The following is a 24,846-nucleotide window of genomic DNA, read 5'->3' as shown; positions in this document are numbered from 1 at the left end:
CTTGAGAATCTGTTTAATACATCGTCTACATTTACTTCCTAGTGGGTTGTGCAGTCCATCAAAATGCCATACTGTGTCAATCACAATCTGAAATTTTACTGTCAAGTTTGGTATACAGTCTCCTGAGTTAAAAGGTTCCTTTTAGGAGCTAGTGACAGTAACCTTGTTACCTGATGCCAAAAAGATGACTTTATAAGAAGGATACAATGCTTTCAGGAGGAACTCAAGGGCAGAAAGACACCTAGATAACTAAGGAATGAAATCAAAGAGGCCATCAGAAATTTAGGTAGCTGCTCTCTCAGATATGGGGGTAATTTTTGACTCCATTTCTAAATAATGGAAATAGAAGACGTAATTTGACCAAAGCCAATGATGACAGCAGTGAATATGGTGATGAGGGTGGTAGTACTGTTGATGGAAGTTTTTTCTCATTTACTGTGGACAATTCCCCATGATAAACACCTTCATATACTTTTCACTTAATTCTCATGGACATTCTGTAATACCATTTTATAGGTGATGAAGATGATGCCTAGAGATGATAAATAATTTGGCAAGGTAACTTGCCTGCTAATGAACACAAGTTACCTAATTCCTCAAGGGAGGTTTGATTTGGGGTCCAATAGTACAAGCATGATGAATAAGGCTCCACTCTATGAACTATCAGGGCAATTCCCAGGGAAAAGTGCTCTTATAAATTGTTTAGACAACCCCATTGTGGTACAGTTGAGATGCCCTTGCCTTTTCTCAAGTCCTTCAGTGAGGACAATGGACATCTTTCTCTATTGGACTCAGTTTTCTCTTCTAGTGTTTTCATCCATTACATTCTTCCTTGTTTCCTATATTCCTATTTCTCAGAGCTATTTGTTGTTTATAAACAATGTCAGTTACCATGCCTCTGAGCTCACCGTGCAGCCAGGGAAGTCCATTTCTAATCTGCTAATTTCGTTCAACTGCTGAAATTCAGTAAAAATGTCATGAAATAATTACTGATCCCTCCTTCTCAATACAGATGCCTCCTGATTCTGTGTTTCCAGAAGCACAGTCCGTAAATCATATATTTTGCATTCAGCATCTTGTCTGCCCAATTACACTGATTATGAATCTCTACCAGGTGAACTTCCTGAGGGCAAGCATTTTTAAAAATTCCTATATTCTCAACATATGACAAACGTAATAAAAAAAGGTTAAACTGAACTGGTACTGGTTAGACAGGCAGAAATCATGAATTCATATCCCATGTTCTTTTAGGTATGACATTTTGGTCTCTCTATATTTGTGTCTTGAGGTTTGAAATCAGTATTTCCTGCCTATCCTTCTAGGGGCATCAAAATGCCCTGTAATATGTTCAACATTCTATTCCTATCCAAGCCAGAACAATTTAAAGCTGCAGTACAGAAAACTGCCCTTTACTGTCCTTTGTTTCCCAGAGCAATATTATCCTTATTGCACTGAATTCCCAAGAAGGACTGCATGGGGATTTCCTACAATGTCCACTGAGAGGTCACTTATACCATAACAAAAATGTCAAAAAAAAATATTGTTGGTCCAGAGAGTCTGAGTCCTAACTTTAGAAAATGATATCAAAATACAAGGCTTATAGACACATAAAAGACGCTCAACATGGCTAATTATTAGAGAAATGCAAATCAAAACTACAATGAGGTATCAACTCACACTAGTCAGAATGGCCATCATTAAAAAGTCTACAAATAAAAATTCTGGAGAGGATGTGGAGAAAATGGATCCTTCTTACACTGTTCAGGGGGATGGAAATTGCTACAGCCACTATGGAAGATGGTATGGAAGATTCTTAAAAAACTAAAATTATGGTTAATATATGATCCAGCAATTAAATTCCTGGGAATATATCCAAAAAAAATTCTAATTCAAAAATACACATGTACCCCTATGTTCATAGCAGCACAGTTTACAACACCCAAGGAAACAACCTTAAGAATTCATCAACCACAGATGAATAAAGAAAATGTGTGTGTGTGTGTGTGTGTGTGTGTGTGTGTGTGTGTGTATGCTTCCTTTGTGGCTCAGATGGTAAAGAGTCTCCTGCAATGCAGGAGACCTGGGTTCGATCCCTGGGTCGGGAAGATCCTTTGGCGGGGGCATGGTAATCCATTCCAATATTCATGCCTGGAGAATCCCATGGACAGAGAAACCTGGTGGGTTACAGCCCATAGGGTCCCATAGACTGAGCAGCTCACACACACACACACACACACACACACTGGAATATTGATAAAAAAGAATGAAATACTGCCATTTGCAGTAACATGGATAGACTTAGAGATTATTACACTAAGTGAAGTCAGACAGAGAAAGACAAATATCATATACGTATGTGTGTGTGTGTGAAGTCACTTCAGGCATCTCCAATTCTTTGTGATCCCATGAACTATAGCCCGCAATGCTCCTCTGTCCATGGGATTTCCCAGGCAAGAATCCTGGAGTGGGTTGCCATTTCCTGCTCCAGGGGATTTTCCCAGCCCAGGGGTCAAACCCATGTCTCATGTCTCCTGCATTAGCATGCAGGTTCTTTACCACTAGCACCCACCTGGGAAGCCATATCGTTTGTACGTGGAATCTAAAAGATGATACAAATGAACTTATTTACAAAAGAGAAACAGACTCACAGACATAAAATTCAAATTTAAGATTACCAAAGAGGAAAGGGGGAAAAGAAAAATTAGGAGTTTGGGACTAGCAGATACAAGCTAAAATAAATAAAACAGAAAAACAACAAGGTCATACTGTATAGTTCAGAGAGCTATATTCAATATCTTTTAATAAACTATAATGGAAAATAAGAAGAATATATGTGTTTGTGGGTGTATAACTGAATCACTTTCTTATGTACCAGAAACCAACATAACATTGTAAATCAAACATATTTCAATTAAAAAAAAAAACAGAAAATTATGTCAGATCTGTCTTATATAAGCACAGTGTACAAGAGTGTATACTTTTGAGTTAGAGATACTAGTTTTGGAACATTAGGTAGGTATATACCTAATATACATACTTTGTGAGCCTCATTTTATTCTATTATGCAATGATGATAAATTAGAGATAATATCAATGTATATAGTTGCCATCTAGTATGTGTTCAATAGATATTAACTATTATTTTATAATCTACTAATTATCTTCCTCCTTTAGTACAACTTAGTAGCGCCTCTCCATTCTTCTCTTCCAATGTTCCTCCAAAGTACATTTACCACCAAGATCCTCGTTAAACATTCTCCTCCTCACTTCATTCCAGAAAAACTCCATACCTGATTCTTTGAATGCAAATATCCATTCAAAGTCTCTATCAAACAGTTCTTATTTAGGATGTACCCAGATAATCTCAAGATTCTGCTAAATGTTCTTAGGTGTTCTTAGGGACCATGTAATTTCCTCATGAAACAAACATTCATAAACCCATTCATGGAGTTCAGGTCATACTTGAACACTTTCACTAATAAAAAAAGAAAATTTTTATTTCTTCTATGGTAGTCCATTCCATCTTTGGATAAATGTGACAGAAGTTGGTCTTCTAATAGAACTGAAACTTATATTTCATTGGATTCTGCCCACCAGCATTAGTTTGTCCCTTCTTGCTTTTGATTTAGAAAAACTGGAATGAGTTGCCATGCCCTCCTTCAGGAGATCTTCCCAACCAAGGGATGGAAGCCAGGTCTCCTGCCATGTAGGTGGATTCTTTAACATCTGAGCCACCAGGGAAGCCCAGGGATAGGCTACCCATTCCTGTTTTCTGGGGTTTCCCTGGTGGCTCAGACAGTTAAAAAAAAAGAAGTCCACCTGCAATGTGGGAGACCTAGGTTCGATCCCTGGGTTGGAAAGATCCCCTGAAGGAAAGCATGGCAACCCACTGCCGTATTCTTCCCTGGAGAATCCCCATGGACAGAGGAGCCTGATGGGCTACAGTCTATGGGGTCACAAAGAGTTGGCTATGACTGAGCGACTAAACACAATTTCCACTTACAGTCTTAAATTGCATTTATTGACTGACTGACTGACTTTCCATAATAGTTTCTAAAACAAACAGGGAAAATGTTTCAGGTCCTCTAGTATTAGCTGGGAAGTAGTTTTACAAATACTGAAATCCTTTGGTTCAAGTTCCTCGAAGGTAAGAACATTAATGCTCAAATAATAAAGTTACTTTGTTGAAGTTTATTATTTGACAAAAAAAGAGCTACTGGGTTTCTGAGGCTCAATTCTAATATATATATATATATATATATATATATATATATATATATATATATATTAAGCCCAGTGGAGATTTGCAGTGAGAAAATGCAATAATATGTTGTTCAAGAGACAATTCCATACTGATCTTAAAGATTTTGATTGTGTTTTCTATTTACTTATGTATAAATGCATAAATATATGTATTGGTTCTTTTTTATCATGGAAAGTACTATTTAACATCTGTTGCCAAGTTTGCTTTTTCTGTGGAATAACCTCCTCCAATAATCTCTGAGTTTTTGATTAATTTCATACACACAAACCTGGGGTGCCAGGAGTTCAAAGTTTAGGACAAAGAAGGGAGATAGATTTTTTTCACATTGTCCTTTTGCAAAGTGCAGCGTATTAATAACAGTATTATTGGAGAGGATGGTAGTTCTAGGCTTTCTAGTGGAGAGGAACAGCAAAGCAAGGCAGTGGTCATCCAAGGTGATTTAAAAACATATTTAGGAAAAACAGCTGTGAAGTAGACGGGTGTGAGACAAATGTTCTCTAATTTCCCAGAAGAAGGTAATTCTCTAAATAGGGGGAATTGCTAAATGCTTTGTTTGCACAGACAGAATGCTACATAAATGACCAAGGATTTCTCAAAATAATTTCTCAAAGAGTAATGTTTTTGAATGCCCTTATGGCTAGTTCCATAGGAAAATAATAACTGTAATCAAATCAACAATGTTGTTATTAGAGCTTGTCTGCCAATTCTGACAAGGATATGTGAAGAGGTGACTTCCTTATGTAGTTACCAACATAAATCAGATAAACAGAATTATAGAATTTGAGTCCCTTAGGTCTAGCATATTCATTTAAAGGTGAAATCTGCAAAGTGAGATGACCAATATTACGTACCCTTATTATCCTTCCAGATTTAGGATTTCTTTTTTTCCTATTTAGAGTAGAGAACATATTTCTTTTCCTTCATTAAACTACTGATTAAAACTCATCAGAAAATAGAAAAAAATATGTTAATCTTCTCTTTAGAGACAAATATAATGACTATTTCTTTTTTCAATAAATACTTTTAAGGAGGAAAACATGCCTATTCAAAAAGAATACGTATATAAATGTAACATCTCACCAATCATCTTTTTAACACATGAAAAAAAAATCAGTCTAGACACATCACTAAGCTTGAGGATGATAGTAAATCAGAGATGGATAGTAAACAAAATGATGGGTAAAAATGATGCAAAGTTGCAGGGATAAATGTAGAGTCCTGTGATGAGTAAAAATAATACGTTGTAGTAAAAATGATCAGAGGATTATTTAATAGCTCAGATACTTAGGATTTAGTGCAATCAGTGGAATTGAAAACGCTATGGTGATTAGTTGTATTATGTTTAAAATAAAGTGAAAAGAATAAGAAGAAATAAGAAAACCAGGTTCTGTAATGAACAAAAAATTATTTTTGGAGTCTTAGCTTAAATTAGAGAAGACATGATAGACATCTTTGTTTATGTGACTGCCATGTAGTTTTGCTCTGAAATAATATTATTTTGTGTAGCTTCAAAGGTGAGAATTAGGACCAGGGTGCAGATTTCAACCCAACACAAGTAAAGCAAAGTGAGAAATCAGATGCTGAATCCCACTTGCCAGGAATGCTGGAGGGAATTCAGGTTTTTGATGAGTAACTAGAAAATTCCATGGAACAGATTCAGTAATTAAAAAAAAAATCCTAAGAAATTTTGAACTTTTCCTGTTTCTACTGTTATCATTGTTGTTTTGTTTATAGCTAATTTCTTGAAATGTTTCTCAAGTTATTTATGTCATGTCTTCAGAAATAACTCTTACAACTGTGCTATATAGCTTCAAGTTACCATCACTTGGTAGAATTTAGATGCTGAAAATACAGACTGTGAAATAGGTAGATGGTGGGTGGATCTGGCAGGAGGATAGTGAGGAAGACACTTGCTTCTGGCTCTTATGTTCCTGAATTAAAAAAAAAAACATATATATATATATACATTCACAATACTTTATTATTTTTATTTAAAGATTAAAATTATAAGGCTTAAAGAGACTTCTATTACTCCAACATTACTCCCACTTATCAGACTAGGGGGAGAATGCTCTTCCTTGGTTTCAAACATTCCACTTTTGACCTGTGATAAGCCTAATAGTGCCAGCAACATCATCATTGACCATGTTTATGGATACTTTATTCTTATAGCGTTTCTACATGGAAATCTTAGTAAGCTCTTTCCAGATATTGTCTCTTAATTCAACTTTATAACTTAGCTCGAGATGCCATACTTTTCACAAGAAGGATCCTCAAAGTACTTGCAAAAAAAAAAAAAAAAAACCAGAACACTAATCCAACAGCACGATGGTCAGGAGTTGTTTTGATGTATTCTAAGTGCTTTTTCAAAGAAGAATGAGAACCAATATTTAAATAGAGAGGAAAGGGGTAGCTGATGTAATAAAGCTGGTGAAATCAGAAAGTGCATCCAAGAAGACCTCAATATTGTTAGACTTTTTAAGCAGTGAGAGCTATGTAGAAATCCTTCTGTGAACCATAGAAATAATAAATGCTGAGCCCATTGGAACATAATCTCAATCAGCAAGATGCCACTGCTGTCCAGATTTCCTCACAGGGCCCTGCTAAGTCCATGCCAAAACTAGCAGTGAATTTCTCCCTTCTAATCTCCCCTAATGCCTTATTTGATTATTGTCACTGCTCTCTGACCATGCATTGTCCCTCCAGACTCTCATTCCCCAACTGAGTCAGTCAGAGGAGGATAAATGTCCACTGGGACATACTCTAAGACCCCAAACCACCTTGTTCCACATGAAAGGACAGAACGGAGAGTGAAGAGATCAAGGGGAACCCTCCACATTTAGCTGGCAACATTTTCATCTTCATCTACTGGATTACTGGCTGGACACAAACAAGCAGGGCTATGAGTGGTCCCGGAGAGCGCTCTAGTTAACTGGAAAAGGGGAACTGGCTGGGAGGAGGAGAAGGCAGGAGGAGGGCGAGCTGGGCATCTCAGTGCACTGCAGGATGGTGTCGCCTCTGCCCTGTCTGTACATTGTTCTCTGGTAAGACTTTGTTTTCTGACTTTTCCTTTTAGCTCCAAGGAAAGGGCAAGCATACATCCACTGGGTGACTTCTATACCAAATCATAGAAGCAGCCTGGATGGCATGGCTCATCTATATGGTGGGGTAGGTGAGGCTGGAATGAACAGCTTATTTTCTCTGAGGCTGGGAGGGAGGATCACTGACTGTCTACTCACAGGGTAGAAAATGCCCTAGGGAAACTTGAAGATGAAGGAAACTTCTATTCCAAAAACATCAGTCGGATCCTGGACAACTTGCTTGAAGGCTACGACAATCGGCTGCGACCGGGATTTGGAGGTAAGAGGCAGAGTCCTTTCTAGACTACAGTGACATATATGCCCTTCTTCCCCCTTAGTGCCAGTCCAAGGCCCAGAGGCCTCAGGATGGCAGAGTGGGAAGTTGCAGGGCACTGGGGTTGGGGCAAGGGGCCATCCAGTCTCTGTTGCTCCCTCAATTCTGACCTTACATATGAGTCACTTGAACTCTCTAAGCCTCCACTTTCTCAACAGTGGTGGGGTATACAAACAGTGCTTGTCTCATAGGGTGTGTGAATGTAAATGAGATTCTTCATATAAAACACGGTTTTAAGCATTTGTTCCATTAAAGCTATCACTAAACATTAATTATTACTGTAGTTGTCAGAATACTAACCCAGTTTTCTTTCATTCCTTAAACTTTGCAATTTGGCCGGAATAAATTGAAAATAATGCAATTAATCGGAGTTTTTAAGAGTTGAAAAACCAAAGGACCCTTGCTACTGGAATTATTTTAGGATGGGTTGTAGATTCTGGCTGAGAGAAGGGACTTTGTGAAACAGTTGTTCCGTTCAATCCCCTTAACATCATTGATGATAAATGTCTCTTTGGGCTAATTTCAGGTGCTGTCACTGAAGTCAAAACAGACATTTACGTGACAAGTTTTGGGCCCGTGTCAGACGTGGAGATGGTGAGTGAGCTCAGAGTGAGAAAAGGAGTGAGCCTAAAGGAGGAAAGGACTGAGTCCCAGAATGAATGATAATGGACATTGTTACCAAACTTGGCTCCAGATCTAAAAGCAATACATGCACTCATGCTGGGAAGGAATGGCCATTAGAGCAGATTACTGGCCAAATCTCCTTCACATTTCACTAAAGGCTCTGCTTGAACATGAATCTGAGGAGACTTTTAAGATGATATCCTCTCTTCTGTTCACATATCAAGCGCCGATTCCTCCTTAAAAAGAGAAGATTCTCCCCCATCTTTATGAAGTTTTAGGAAATTTATGGAGGAGTAAAAAAAATAGCAAAGATGGAATGCCATGTAAGAGTATATTGAGAAGACCTATTAAACATAAAACGTGGCTGCTTTGGCAGTGCACCATTCTCAGTACATGTTATTAAAACAGTAAAGGGAGTCCTTTGGAAAGACTAATGCATTCCACCTTTTATGTTTGCAAATGGACCAGTAGGTGTTCTGGGAACTCTGTTCCAGGTACAGATGGCTGTAGGATTCGTAAGAGGGTATTTATAGTAAGTGGCAATGAAAAACTGAACCAGTTTTTTAGAACAAAGTGTATCATGATATTCTTTCATGTTTTTCAGGTAGTATGTCCCCCTAAAAATAAAATATAAATACTAAAACTGAAGGAAAACATAACTCTTTAAAGTGTTGCATTAAATGTACTAGGGGGAGGTAATTCTAGATTAACAATTATTAAAGACTTTCATTTTCTGCTTTTTGAGCTGAGAATATAAGCAGAAAAGAAAGGAAGAGAAATGTAAAAAGGGGGAAAGGAGTTAAAAGGGGAAGAGAAAGGAAAGGAGAAAAGAGTATGAAAAAAATAACAAGGAAGAGGGCAGAGACTAAGGAGCACTTTAGGAGATAAATGTCTTAAGAGTTGAGAGAAAGGAGTTAGCATTTCTTCAGAATCCTCAATAATTTAACTATCAACTTTTTCATCTGAGTATGACTCACACCAAGAATAATGGGCTTCCCTCATAGCTCAGTCGGTAAAGAATCTCCCTGCAATGCGGGAGACCTGGGTTCAATCCCTGGGTCAGGAGGATCTCCTGGAGAAAGAAACGGCAATCCACTCCAGTCTTCTTGCCTGGAAAATCCCATGGACAGAGAAGCCTGGGGGGCTACAGTCCATGGGGTTGCAAGAGTCGGACACGACTTAGCAACTAAACCACCACCACACCAAGAATAAATAATCACAACTACATTCTACTGTAGCATTGAAATCTGGGGACACTTAGAACTTTATTTTATGCGTGTGTCTCTTTTTTAAGTGTATTTATACAAGAGAGGCTTGTTATAGCCTGGATCACCATTATATGGATATATTGTATATCAAATTATATTTTTAAAATATAATCACCACTTGCAGTAATAGGTCTCATAAAGGAACATATAAAGGATACAAAGCAATTCTTGGCAATATTTTGACATAATTATAAGTTGCTATTTATCATTGACTTTTGCAAAGGCCTTTATCATAATACTTAAGTTCTTAATGTTATTTCATAAAAGCCACAAATTAAAACATAATTTTGATTATGCATACTTAAATGAGGCTCTGTTTGAGTAATCATGGTAATATTTGCTTTTATGTTCTCTAAGAACTACATAAAATAATTATGATGTGCAGACAAAATATGCTTATCAAGTAAAGTTTCTCTATACTTGGAACTGTGCTAAGTAGCACTGTGTTGCTCAGATATATTTTTGAAGGTAAACAAGTTGCTAAGAGGAATGATTATACTAATTGATGGTAGGAAGGCCAACACAAAACCTAGATTAAATCTTATATTTTTATTCTAAATTAAACAAGAAGAAATCAGGAAGTCAGTAGATAGAGACATGGATTACTGATAGAAAAAAGGAAGAATGTTGAAGGTGAAGGTAGAGAAGGGAGGTTTATACAATATCAACACTATTGTCTATAATAATATTACAGTCTTACAGTGTGAAAAATAATAATTCACTGGTTATAGTTCTCCTGATAGGCTATTGTCATAAAAAGTTGCTTTATTTCTTAAATTTTAGTATTGGGTATGTAAGCTAGAGAATAAACTATTCTTAATAAACCATCTACCCAGCATGCTTGAATATCTTACTTTCTCTTAGGAGTACACGATGGACGTTTTTTTCCGCCAGACTTGGACAGATGAGAGGTTGAAGTTTGGAGGGCCAACTGAGATTTTGAGTTTGAATAACCTGATGGTCAGTAAAATCTGGACACCTGACACTTTCTTCAGGAATGGCAAAAAATCAATTGCTCACAACATGACAACGCCTAATAAACTCTTCAGAATAATGCAGAATGGAACCATTCTATACACCATGAGGTGAGGCTTCCCCAATTCTTTGTCCTCTGCTCAAAGGATTTGTCCCTCATACTAACTCAGAACCATTTATTTCAATATTCCTTAGGCTTACCATCAATGCTGACTGTCCTATGAAACTGGTTAACTTCCCTATGGATGGGCATGCTTGTCCGCTAAAATTTGGCAGTTGTAAGTGACAAAATGCTTCTGAGAGTTAAATAATGTATTCAAAATACATAATTATTTGGTTTTAGTCAGGCTGGAAAGCAAAAGAGAATTACTACTCTGATATTCTCTGTATAATTCCTAGAATTAACTTACTTAATCATGTCTGTCAGTCTTATACATAGAGGTTTTGGTCGCCAGGATTAAATAAAAATATTTTTTTAATGTATGCTTGTATTTTCTTTTCATAATTGAAAAGATTTGCTTTGAAAGAAAAAAAAACCCACACAACTAGCCAGATTTACTGCAATTTGTTTAAAAAATTCAGATGCTTACCCCAAAAGTGAAATCATATATACATGGAAAAAAGGACCACTTTACTCAGTGGAAGTCCCAGAAGAATCCTCAAGCCTCCTTCAGTATGATCTGATTGGACAAACAGTATCTAGTGAAACAATTAAATCTAACACAGGTAAGAATTTAACCAACGTGTGAATGGAATCCTACAAGGTGACTCCAGTGCACCTTTTCAAAATATGTATTTGTTTTTCCTCTGCATTAGCCATCCTCAGCTAAACTTGCAGTTTTTTTATTTTATTTATTTATTTATTTTTATTGGAGGCAAATTACCTTACATTAATATATTGGTTGGTTTTGCCATACATTGACACGAATCTGCCCTGGGTGTACATGTGTTCCCTTTCTTGAAACCCCCTCCCCCCTCCCTCTTCCCCATATCCTCCCTCTAGGTCATTCCCCGTGCCCCAGCCCCAAGCATCCTGTATCATGCGTCGAACCTGGACTGGTGATTCATTTCACATATGATAATATACATGCTACAATGCCATGCTCCCAAATCATCCCACCTTCACCCTGTCCCACAGAGTCCCAAAGACTGTTCTATACACCTATGTCTCTTTTAAAGTGATGAGTAGCTTTAAGATGGGTTTTGCAACAATGTGCGTATATAAAGATTTGTATAGCCTTGGAATGAGTAGTTTTGTATGTATGTGACACAAAGAACTCCACAGAAAACAATGAGCTGATGCATTTATCATCTGCTGATCGACTTTGTCATACATTGAAAAATGTCTTTGCTTGTTTTCCTCCTACACATATTAATTTAAGGATTTGTAAGATTTATTTCTAACTGCACTCTTCTTGCACGTTGTCAACAGCAATAATACTGACATACCTGTCTTCCAACAGGTGAATACATAATAATGACTGTTTATTTCCACTTGCAAAGGAAGATGGGCTACTTCATGATACAGATCTATACTCCTTGCATTATGACAGTCATTCTTTCCCAGGTGTCTTTCTGGATTAATAAGGAGTCTGTTCCAGCCAGAACTGTCTTTGGTATGTTTCACTCTTTGGGCTCTACTTTCCATCATCCTCCAGCTCACATTGCTTGTGTATTTTAAGGGGAATATTCACACCAGTGAACTTTTTTAATCTGCAAAGGAAATAAACTCCTATCTCATTCAGACACATGTTTCACATAAAGTAAACTTCATCTTATCACAGTTTGTGTGGTGAATCAACAAAAGATTTGTCTCAGCAAGAATTCTGGCTGGTTTCCTATGACTTTCACGTGCCCTATTTTGGAGAATTTCTTATCTCAATTTGCTTTTTCATAACTAGAAAAAGTAGAAAATTTAAAATGACATGTAATTCAATGAAAATAAAAGTTATATTGAACCCATGAATACAGACAAAATATATCTCCCTTTTATTAGGTAGGATCATAAAAAATTTGTCATTTTTTAGGTCTAAAAATAGTTAAATATCACCAATTTCCTATTGTTCAGCCTAAATATTTAGTTACATTAATGCTGTATGGAAACACTAACAGTGTGATGGAACAAAATTAAATAAGAAAAAGAGCTGTAACAAAAATATCTTCTGTAACAAAACCCAATTTTTTTTCTCAGCTTTCATGATTATAAGTTTAGTAGTTCGTAGGGAAGACCTGTGGAGAAGGCAATGGCAAGCCACTCCAGTACTATTGCCTGGAAAATCCCACGGATGGAGGAGCCTGGTAGGCTGCAGTCCGTGGGGTTGCTAAGGGTCGGACACGGCTGAGCGACTTCATTTTCACTTTTCACTCTCCTGCATTGGAGAAGGAAATGGCAACCCACTCCAGTGTTCTTGCCTGGAGAATCCCAGGGACGGGGGAGCCTGGTGGGCTACCGTCTATGGGGTCACACAGAGTCGGACACGACTGAAGTGACTTAGCAGCAGCAGCAGCAGGGAAGACCTGAGTTTAATTGAAATCTCAGATGAATTTTGACTTTTTAATTTACCATACTAAAACAGATCTCTTTCTGCAAATTATAAAAGAATATATATATATATAATGATGCTAACCATCTTTGGATTATATAAATCGTCCAAGACAGAAAACTGCTGCAAGATGAGTGAAGAAATTATTTTCTTGTGATTAAATATTTTACCTTAAAACAAATCTAGAAATTAAAATATTGTGAAATCTAATTTTATATTTATCATCTAAACAAATACTTATTAATATGATGAAATATATCAGCATTAAATATGATCAGAAGTTCATGATTGTATTACTCATGTACTATTTATTATTATTATATTATTATTGTTAAACTAAATCACTTCAAAAAATAACTTTTTGAGCAGCTACAATGTATGCAAGGTATTGAAGGATACAAAAATATGAATGCCTATGATAATAATTGTGAAGAATTAAAAATAATAAAATAACAAAAATTACACTTGCAACTGAAATCTTCTCCAACAAGTTCCTATTGAGCCTGTTATTCGATTGCAAATGCTAATACTGCATTTCTTATTCTGTTTCATTTTAGGAATCACCACTGTTTTAACCATGACCACTTTAAGCATCAGTGCCCGGCACTCCCTGCCAAAAGTGTCTTATGCAACTGCCATGGATTGGTTCATAGCTGTTTGCTTTGCTTTCGTCTTCTCTGCTCTTATTGAGTTTGCTGCTGTCAACTACTTTACCAATCTTCAGACACAAAAGGCCAAAAGGAAGGCACAGATTGCAGCCTCAACCCCAGTGACAATAGCAAAAGCGACTGAACCCCTGGAAGCTGAGATTGTTTTGGTAATTGTTTACTTTTCTAACGTTACCCACACTGTATAGGAAAAGGCAGCCTGAACAGTTATTGCAAACAACTAGATAGCCCAAAAGTAATATTAGTAATAAAGTTATGTAACTTTGGTTCCAAGGCCAACTTCTCCAACTTCACAGGAAAAAGTCAAGCAACAATCTGTCATTTATCTTTGCTCTAAACTTTTGGTATTCCTCTTTCATCATCCTCACTAGTACTGGCAGATTCCAAGTTCTCTGAGGAGACGAGAAAATTCTCAGCCTTTAGATGTTTCTTTTCTTTTTTTATTTTGAACGGGTTCCCAAATACCGACCAGGGAGAATAAAGTTAAAAAAGAAAGGAAAAAAAACATTCCTAATGAGGCTCCAGAGTCTGAAGGAAACAAACAGGAACTCCTATGAACAATTTTTGTTAGAAATCCACTTGTTGCTTTAATCCAGAAGGGCAAGATGTGTATATTAGATTCTGTGAATCCTGAGTCATAAGCCAAGTTTTTGATTCACATGAAAACATTCTCATGTTCACATTCATGTTTTATGTATATAATATGCATAGTTTATGTATATTAATTTTTCCAAAGACTTAATCAGTGAAAAATACCTATAAAATTAAGTTTAGATTTGTGGTGACTAAATGCTGGTCCCCAAAGAGTTTTTAATAAAAAATAAATGATAACATTAATTATTCAAGGGTCATAAATATGCCCTCAAATTTCAATTATGTATATGAATAAACTCTCACAATTTAGTTGCATGTACTTCTTAAAAAAGGATTGCAGAATTGATTGACAAGTATAAATTTTTACTTCAATACAAACTCCAAACTATAACTCTTGAAAAAAGGAAAATTTTGCTCTGCAAAATCAAGTAATGTAGACAATTTGAATTGGCAATTTCTTTATAATTGATCAATTCTCACAAATGTTTCCAAATCACAAAACCAGTTAATCCGTGCTTAAATTTTATGATAAAATTTATAACACTCTATGTATTTTATTTTCCAAATACTGAGCTATTTATTGGCTTTAAAAGATCATTTTTATTGACATTTTTCTCTTTGATAAACTAAGACACTTGTTTGAGAATTTGCATTTTCTCCAAAGGATAAGACCAGTCCATGATAAATGGCAATTCATCATTTAAAGATTTTTTTTCCTTAAATTAGACCTCATTAAAAAAAGAAATCTGCCATCTAGTAATCCAGTCAAATTACACTTGAAAATAAAAAACAGAGCCTCAGAGAAGGGAAACATTAATCACTTAGAAAAACTAAGAATTGATTCCGGAAATCCTAATATTCACATCTATAGAGATGCTGACGCCCTAACCTCCCCAGCACTTTCTTAGAGACTGAACTATGAAAGAGTACATACTACTGGGTAAAAGAAACGTTTTCTGAATGTAGGTAAGGTGATTTCCAAAATTCTTTCTTTCATTTAATGATGTTTGGGTGGCGCTAGTGGTAAAGAAACCACCTGCAAATGCAGGAGACAACAGAGATGTGGGTTTGATCCCTGGGCTGGGAAGATCCCCTGGAGGAGGAAGTAGCACCCCACTCCAGTATTCTTCCTTAGGAAATCTTGTGGACAGAGTCCATGAAGTTGCAAAGAGTTGGACATGACTGAGCATGCACACATCCCCACACATGTGTTTTCAAAGGTCACAAACATAAAAATTTATAACAAAAATATGTTAGTCTGAAGACCTAGTTCAAATGAGTGAAAAATTATATTTTTCACAAAAGATAAATTCCAAGTATTTTTGAGAATTATTTTGTTTGTAAAAACATGTGATTATGCTACAACCTGTCTGTACTTATATAGACACATAACTATTATATTGCCCAAAGGTCATATATTAACATATATCTAGAAAGGAAGAAGAACTAGTATTTATAAAAATACCATTTAACAGTGTCTTATTAGACAAGTACAGTAAAAATAAGAGGGGACATTCATGAGAAAAAGGGTAAGAAAAGTGATTTTGAATATAGTCATTGATCTGATATTGAGACAAAAGGAAAGACCAACTTCCTTACTTCAATTTTTTAAAAATATGAATTACTGAGAAGGATGATTTCAAATCCTTGGAGAAAGCAGAGAGTTACCATTCCTAAGTTTATTATTTTAAAGGTATAATTTATTAATAAGATGGAATTTAAGATCTCAGGTCTTCATATAGACTATCTTCCAATAGTTCTAAAATAGTAACATATAATTAGATTGTCCTTTGGGAACTTGTATAAAAAAATTGGATTCAAATCACCTCAACGTACTTTTTTCCTTGCAAGTTGACTTTTTTTCCCTATGAAAAATTATATTTCTAAACCTGGCTCCACTTAAAATATTTCAAGGCAATGAAAAGGAGACTTTTGTTTCTGAAAGGCTAAGTCCAAGTATAAAAATAAAAACCAAAAGTAACCAAACCTAACAATATAAACCTTGTAAGTATCAAGAAATAAATACAGATGATTGCATAGAACATGTACATTTTATTTATTTGTGTCAAAACTTGGCAATTGCCTTTTATAATATAGAGGAAAAAACATAAATTACATATTTGGAATTTATACAGCACAGTGGTATATTATGATTACAAGGTCATTTTTTCTTTCAAATACCATGACATTTAAAAATGCCTATTCAGTTGTAATCAAAATAACATTATTTGGGTAGGTTGAACATTGAAATAGCAAACCAATATGGCAAAGTTGAAATGACATTAAGTGCTTGGATATTTCATGTGATTCTAAATAGTGTGTTTTAAAGTGCACATTGCTTTTCACAGGAAACTGGTTAGAATGGATGTGAAAACTTTATCACTTTGAATTTGACCTTGAAATTTATAATAATGATAAATAAATTCAGACATTTAAAATCTAGTACTCATACCTGAAAAGACTAAATCTAAATCTTCAGAAGTGTTCTACAGATTAATAATCTTTCTGTTTTTAAGACATTTGAAAGTGGAGACTTTATATTTTTAGATTTTTGAGAAGAAATTGTCCAGTGATTCTTTCCCACGTATATGGTATCTTTCCATATTGTTTTTATATGGTATGCTATTTAGGCATTATCAAGTACTCCTGTATTTATGTTTCAGAACTTATTTGTCTAGGGTGTATTTATTTTGTAGATAAGACTGAATTTAGATTCTGATCTCTTTTGGAATGTTTCCTAGTATTCTTTTTATTTTAAACATCTAAGTCCTCACCACCAAGTTCTTAAGAATGAATCCTCTGCCCCACTACTTAACACATGACTTCTCTTTTTCATGGCAGGTATGATGTTTTTCACAAATTATCTATAAAGCTGACCAGAATTTAATTAGTTGAGAGAATAACTGTGTTTATACTGATTACATGGTTTATTTTTCTTGTCACCTGACACCAATTTATTGAGTACCTATGTGTTTAAATTATTCATACCATAAGCATTTGTTAAGTGCCTTTATATGCAGATCCTTTGAAGAACATTGAGAATTCATTAGTAAGCAACATCGATAGAGTCTCTTCTGTCATGGATCTACCCATCAAGCAGGAAGAGAGGGAAATCAAAGAGCCATGACAATGCACTATGATAAAGGTTGTGGTTACAGATGTATAGTAGGCTGAAGAAGGACCATGCAAGAATATTCGCTCAGTCTGGAGGGGGTGATTCTGGAGGAAGTGGTGCCTATGTTGAGAACAGAAAGATGAGCCTGGCCCTGATCTAGAGACACTAAGTCAGTTATGAGCAACTTGGGCACAGAGAGGGAAGTAAGACATATTGTCCTTTCTGTACTCTTTTCAAGGTTGAAACATCTGCTGGGCCATAACCATGTTGCCCTTCACCTGTGTAGAGAAATATGAAGCATAGATTTACCTCCCCTGTTCCTAATATTGCTGAGATTTCTTTGAGTACTATCATTACTCCAAAGAATTAGCAGCTGAATTAAGACCAGCAGAGACTCTGAGCACCAGAAAGACCATGATGCCCCTTCCCCATGGTAGCACCATCATCATATAACTTATAGAGAGGGTGTGGTGGGTCAGATGAGAAGTGTAGGCAATTAGCTCTTTTCCTATACCTTCCATCAAAACCCCATCAGGACCCTCCAAACATTTCAGTTGGTTTTCAGACATGTCTCTAGCACCACTGACCTACCAGATTGCTACCAATAAGCTGCTTCTCCGTAGATATTTTGGAATTGTCTCTGCTCCCAGTTCTACCAGCTATAAGTGTAAGGACATTTGACAGAGTTTGTTTTCTCCATAATTATTAATACTATTATTTTAAAAATTGTCAAATATTAAATGTTTTCAAAAATACGTTCTCTTGCTTTTGGTGCCCCGGTTAAAAGCAGATGCTTTGTTTGCCCTAGAGTAACACAGCCCTGGTTGGAATATCTCCCCGCGGAGGTAACCCATTGCTCCCTCCTCTTTAATATATTAGACTCACTGAATATTGTATTGAACTTGCTCTTAGTACTTCCCAAATGCCTTATCCCTATATCAAATAACTGACTGTCACAATGTCCAGTTTGACTCCAAGTACCTTTGCAATATGGCGTTCCCTAAAACAAAGCAATGCTCTAAAAATACCAAAAGCAGGATGGCACTGAGCAGCAGGGGAGCCCTGGAAAAATTCAAAACCACAGGTGTTCCACTCAAAACAGTGACAGCCCCAAGCTGAGCCCTCATCTGTACTCTGACAAAAGCCTATTTTACCATCAACTGAAGCTGCTGAGCTTACAATAGGGCAGGCAGAATCTGATGCAAACCTGTAGCTTGAATGGCTTGCAAAAGTGGCTTTCTTTTCATTTTAGAAACTCATTGTGATCCTTCTAAATTTTAGATGTCCAGTCTCTTTACTGCCGATTTCTAATTATCAAGGAACTGATTATCCAGCGTGTGGGTTATTCAGCTCTCTGGCATTTCCTTGAGAACCTTGTATTTGTTGCCTGCTAGAAACCTCCCAGGTGGCACTAGTGGTAAAAAACCTGCCTGCCAATGCAGGAGACATAAGAGATGTGGGTTCAATCCCTGAATCAGGAAGATCCCCTGGAGGAGGGCACAAAAACCCACCCCAGTGTTCTTGTCTGGAGATCCCCATGGACAGAGAAGGCTGGCAAGCTACAGTTCATAGGGTCACAAAGAGTTGGACACGACTGAAGTGACTTAGCACAGAAACCCCCCAACCATTGCTGTATAATGAGACAGTGTAATTCTAAACCAGTGATTCTCAATGGTGGGTGTCCCCAGAGGACATATGTCATGATACAGAACATTTTTGGTTGTCAAAACTTTGAGGATGTGGGTGCTACAGGTATCTTATGGGTAGAGGACAAGGATGCTACTCAACACCCCATAATGTACAGGACAGTCCCCACAACTAAGAAGTATCAATATGTCAGTAACATTGTGACTGAGAAACAACCGTGCCCTAAACCCTAAAGCTGATGGGAAGGAAAAACAGTATTTATTAAGATTATGCTCTCAGCAGTGGTCCCAAGGAAACGATTTCATGGAAGATAATTTTTCCATGAACCGGGAATGGGGGATGGTTTGGGGAAGATTCAAGCACATTACATTCAATGTGCACTTTATTTCTAATCTATTGCTGCTTCTCTTCTCATCTGACAGGGGTCCCCAAGCTCTCTGTGACCCAGAGCTTGGGGACCGCTGCTCTTAGGCTTCTAAGAGAGATTGAATTTAGGTGCTACCACTTATCACTTGTGTGAGCTTCCTGCTTATACCTTCATTAGCTCATCTCTAAAACAAAATATTATTACATTAGAGATTGTTTCTAGAAATAAGCAAAATAATGCAGGCAGAGTGTCGGGTAGTGCTTGTAAATGGTAAGTGTTTAGATGTGGTACCTATGTGCGTGCCTATGTGCTAAGTTGCTTCAGTTGTGTCCAACTCTTTGTGACCCTTTGGACTGTAGCCCACCAGGATCCTCTGTCCATGGGGATTCTCAGGCAAGAATATTGGAGTGAGTTGCTATGCCCTCCTCCAGGGGATCTTCCTGACGCAGGGATCAAACCCATGTCTCCTATGTCTCCTACATTTGCAGGAAAGTTCTTTACCGCCAGTGCCCCCTGGGAAGCATATAATGCGTATAATATAATGTAATATAAACAATATGCTAAAATATAAAATAATCATGAAGTATTATGTTCCCTTCTCTTTGCCTGAAAAGTCAGAAAATGTTTAGATTTTCATTCATTTATTGATTTAACATATGCTTATGAAGCATTCACTGTGTTCCATGCACTGGCTAGGCAGTTTGGAGTACTTATACATGAAAATAATATGCCCTCTATCATTAAGAGAAATTTCTGCATTAAGGAGATTTCAAGTCAGGACGGGGGATAAAGCACAACAGAAGTAATGTTTACAGGGAAGATATGATAGCAAGGAGAGTTGTAACAGCTAAGTAGGCAGGAAGCATATAATGAAGAGACATTTTCTTTCTCAAGTTCTTACAGGAAGGGAAAAAATCCTTACAGATGAAATAATTATTGTCTCTAACTTTAAAGATGGAAACTTTAAGCTTAGGGAAAATCTATGACCCTTTAAGCTTAGGGAGGTTTCTAGCAAAGGAATCTATGACTCCTTTGCCATGCAGATAAGTAGTGAATGTGGAACTGCAGACTAGGGCTTTCTGACTCTGTTGCCCTCTAACTCCCAAGCAACCCTCCACAGAGACTGCCTAGGGAAGCAGATGAGGAAAAGAAGGATCCTATCATAGGAGATGTTTAATTCCAAACTAATGCTATTATGCATAAATTTTTCATGCATTAGGTCTTGAATGATCTTGCTTAACTCTGAACAAGGGCTATTTGGCAATTCTCATTAAGTCATTTGTGACACTGTGACATGCCAAGAGATTGACAAATAACTTCTCTCCACATCTCCAAAAGAGAGAGGGAGATAAATAATACATTATATTTTTATGCTAGATTATAATTTACACTTTTCCATCTCAATGAACTTGTTCACGTCTGCCCTCTTTCTCCCTTAAAATGAAAGAAACATAGGTGACAGGCAGACAATGCATGCTATTTAAAATCAAGACAGCTTTAGAAAGAAGATCTTCTCTAAAGCCTTGCCCTCTTTATTCTCCATTAAGATACTTAGAAAATTTATTAGAGTAAAATATTTTAATGTTCTGTATATCTGGAAGGAGGAGAACTCTTTAAAGGATTAAACAGTGTCACATTTTTCTTTCAGGTGAACATTTTGATAACACATATAATAGTTGAAAATTCAAATTAGAATTTGGGAAACATGATAGAAAGCTTTGGCTGACAATGTTATGTTTATCTTCTAAGACAGGCAGCACATATTGAGACTGAAATACCACTACACTGGCCCTATCCACACACTATTGGTGACCCTAGGCACAGTTGTCCTCAGTTGTCACAGTTTTTTCAGTTGTTTAACAATTTATTTGTAAAACAGACTAACACACAAGACAGCTGTGTACAATGCCAGATATTATACCCTTATATCAATATCTAGATTGAAAATTGTATATTACAGATGTAGGCACTGAAAAGAAAGGATGATCAATGAGGGCATGAGAAATGAAAGGAGGCTCCAGTAAGAAAGTGAAGCTTAAAATTGACTTTGAGGATGAATAGAATTTATGAAAGGAGAGTGACAATGGTTTATAAAGCAAAGAATCAAAGTAGGTTGTCACATATTTTGAGCAGAAAATGTCACTTATTTCCTATTTAAGATAAGTAGACTGGGCAATCTTCTACTTGAAACGCTCTTCTACCTCCAACACCTTTGATTTATTTATTTCTGTCCACAGTGCCTAGCCCAATATCTGGTCAACAGATAACAGGTAAAGATATTCTTTGCTTCAAATTCGCCATGGTCAAGTCAAATCAGACTTTATAGTGATTTATTCTTGCTTTTGGCAAAGAAACAGGGTTTACTATGGCCCTCAAAAGCACAGTGGGCTGGAATTCTCTATGATGACTATTACTATTTAGATGTTCAGCAAAATCCACGACAAATCAAAAGCAAAATTCAGGAGTAGAGAGAGAAGTTCTTAGGGTTGTTGTTTTCCCAGAGTCCAAGCGTCACTGCATCGGCGGGCCATTCCTGTCCTGTGGTTCCACCAGCTCCGGGGAGGCGGCCGCCTCACGCTGTTGCCATGGGGCTGCTGTCTAAAGCCATGGGAGTCTGTCCACGTGAATAACACACCCTGCCAGGCAGCAAAGTGGTGATTTTGCTGCCAGAGAGGAAACAAGGCAGTTTTACAAGAGCAGGGATAATGTACAGCGTGCACGTGAAGGCAGGGACTCAGCAAGGACAACCCAGCCACAAGGAGAGTGATTATTACAGGCTGTAGACAAGAAAAAGTAATGATCAGAAGAAGCCTCCCTAGTCTCCACCATTCTGAAAGGTGTCTAAAGTAAACAGAATTAGAGTCTCTGAAGCAGGATCAATACTATAGAGTAAAGAAGAGAAGATGCTGGAATAAAGCAAGCACTGAGATTAACCAGGGTGGTTTATTACTGGCTGTGAAAGCGTGGGTGAAGCAGTTCCCACATCTAGATCTCAGCTTCTCATCTGTTACTTAATGCACTGAATATCCCTTTCAAGACTAGAATTGGTTGTCCTCTGATTTCAGTGGAACAGAAAAGCTAATGATAGAAAAGAACATACAATAATTCTGAGGTTAGTAAATGTATCATTTTTGGTAACTTAAGATGGAAGGAGACAGTAGAGAAGTTCTGAATAGGAAGCAGAAAGCTCACAATACAGAACTCTGGGCCAAGAGGCAGTCATATTTCAAGGGAAGAATAGTAAGGGTATTTCTACTTTGTGCCTGGCTTTCAATGTACATGAGCACTTTAAAATTTTTTGCTATTGTTCATACCTCAGTTGGTTCAGATTTATGAACGTGTGATGATTAGGCTGTAGGCTGGGAATGTGCCTAGAATGCTATCATTTAAATGAGCTGTTATTTTATGGTATTAACTAATTGCCCACATATTCCAAAATGAAATTCCCTGTCATCGTGACATTCCCTCTTATTGCCTATACATATTGCCATATAGGTTTATGCATAACTGGGGTAGTGGGTAGATAGACCCTTATAATCTGGCTTATTTCTTCCTAATAGTACAATATTCAACACAGTTCCTGGGACATGGATCATGCTTGGCATCAATTGCTAATGTATTAAATTATAGGATATTAAGTGAAATTTGCTCAGTCATGTATGACTCTTTGAGACCTCATGAACTATATAGTCCATGGAATTCTCCAGGCAAGAATACTGGAGTGGATAGCCTATCCCTTCTCCAGGGGAACTTCCTGACCCAGGAATCCAACCAGGGTCTCCTGAATTGCAGGCAGGTTCTTTACCAACTGAGCTATCAGTGGCTGTTAGTAAATCAATGTTTTTAGAATTTGTTTTACCACCTTCTTGGAAAAGTAGCACTATCAAATATTATTAAGAATTTGATGACACTGCCCTGGTGATCCAGTGTTTGGGACTCTGCCTTCCAATTAATTGCAGGTGCAGGGGGGTACAGGTTCAATCTCTAATCAGGAAACTAAGATCCCACATGCCTCATGGCCATAAAATCTAAACATAAAACAGAAGCAATAGTGTAACAAATTCAATAAAGACTTTAAAAATGGTCTACTTAAAAAATGAATAAAAATTTGCTGGTACTTTAACTTATATGATAGAAAGAAAAAGAAAGAACGTGAAGTTGCTCAGTTGTGTCTGACTCTTTGTGACCCCATGGACTGTAGCTGTCCAGGTTCCTCCGTCCATGGGATTTTCCAGGCAAGAGTACTGGAGTGGGTTGCCATTTCCTTCTCCAGGGGATCTTCCTGACCCAGGGATTGAACCCCGGTCTCCCACATTGCAGGCAGACTCTTTACCATCTGAGTCACAGGGAAGCTCAACTTATATAATTAGTGTCAGCAAACATCTGTCAATGATGATAAAATGAATGAGTAATGTCTGTTCCTTTACCTAAGCAGAATATATATGTATATTTTCCTCTACAGCATCCTGATTCCAAGTACCATCTGAAGAAAAGAATCACATCTCTGACATTGCCAATAGTTCCATCCCCTGAGGACAGCAAAGTCCTCACAAGAACTCCCATCTTACAGTCAACACCTGTAACCCCCCCACCCCTCTCTCTAAGCTTTGGAAGTACCAGTAAAATAGACCAGTATTCTCGGATTCTCTTCCCAGTTGCATTTGCAGGATTCAACCTTGTATATTGGATAGTTTATCTTTCCAAAGATACAATGGAAGTGAGCAACAGTGTGGAATAGCTTGCAGCCATAATAACCTGTATTCTGTAATTTCTCATTTTCTGAATTTTTAAAAATAGCAATGAGACTTGTATAGGTGCTTTTCTGAACATGAAATCAAAATTGAAATCTCTAACATATAACTTTGAGTAAACCTGTATGGGCAGAAAAGCAATAATGTTACTGTTCACAATTGGAAGGTGAAGGTTGCTAAAGAATATGACTTTTCTGTACATTAGAGAAAATTTTATAAAAGGATACAATGGATTCAGGATGAATTTGCCAATCTTTGTCCTTCATTGTTCAATATTTTAATTGTCACTGTGAATAACATTTGTCACAAAGCAGATAAAAGATGAAATGCTGACACTTCTAAAGGTTGCCTTAAAATACATTTATTTTGGCTTAGTTCTGAAGAGAACAAAATATAAATAGTCTAAATATTTATCAGTAGATTAATACCAGCATGTTGGAGGCCTTTATGCTAGTAAAATGGCTTTCAGGGCATTGTAAAGCCTGCATTGAGCTTAGCCGTTCGTTTTAAACCTTGCTGTGCTATTTTACGTCAATAAAGTATGTTGTTTTTATACACATGAATTATACATAGATCATAAACTATATATGCATTGTATTTAGCTTCAGTTGGACTG

At 36.9% G+C, this 24,846-nt stretch overlaps 1 protein-coding gene across 1 annotated transcript; it reads left to right on the top strand.

The window, feature by feature from the left end:
- The first annotated feature begins 7,270 nt into the window (after positions 1-7,270).
- On the top strand, positions 7,271-24,217 carry GABRA6 (gamma-aminobutyric acid type A receptor subunit alpha6). The gene is made up of 9 exons (XM_055429877.2): positions 7,271-7,308; positions 7,506-7,624; positions 8,205-8,272; positions 10,435-10,655; positions 10,741-10,823; positions 11,128-11,271; positions 12,009-12,161; positions 13,646-13,905; positions 23,942-24,217. Exons 1-9 carry the CDS (start codon positions 7,271-7,273, stop codon positions 24,215-24,217), a joined length of 1,362 nt encoding a protein of 453 aa, XP_055285852.1.
- Positions 24,218-24,846: the final 629 nt, after the last annotated feature.

Source organism: Moschus berezovskii, chromosome 8 (assembly GCF_049115385.1).
Source record: "Moschus berezovskii isolate FMDL1 chromosome 8, NW_MosBer_1.0, whole genome shotgun sequence".
Lineage (NCBI taxonomy): Eukaryota > Metazoa > Chordata > Mammalia > Artiodactyla > Moschidae > Moschus > Moschus berezovskii.
The sequence above is the reverse complement of the archived record's forward strand: the minus strand, read 5'-3'. Positions and strand labels throughout refer to the sequence as shown.

Coding starts and splice junctions, on each gene's coding strand:
- GABRA6 (XM_055429877.2), top strand. CDS start 7,271: ATGGTGTCGCCTCTGCCCTGTCTGTACATTGTTCTCTG. Junction 7,309..7,505: donor TGTCTGTACATTGTTCTCTG/GTAAGACTTTGT, acceptor GTCTACTCACAG/GGTAGAAAATGCCCTAGGGA. Junction 13,906..23,941: donor TGGAAGCTGAGATTGTTTTG/GTAATTGTTTAC, acceptor TTTCCTCTACAG/CATCCTGATTCCAAGTACCA.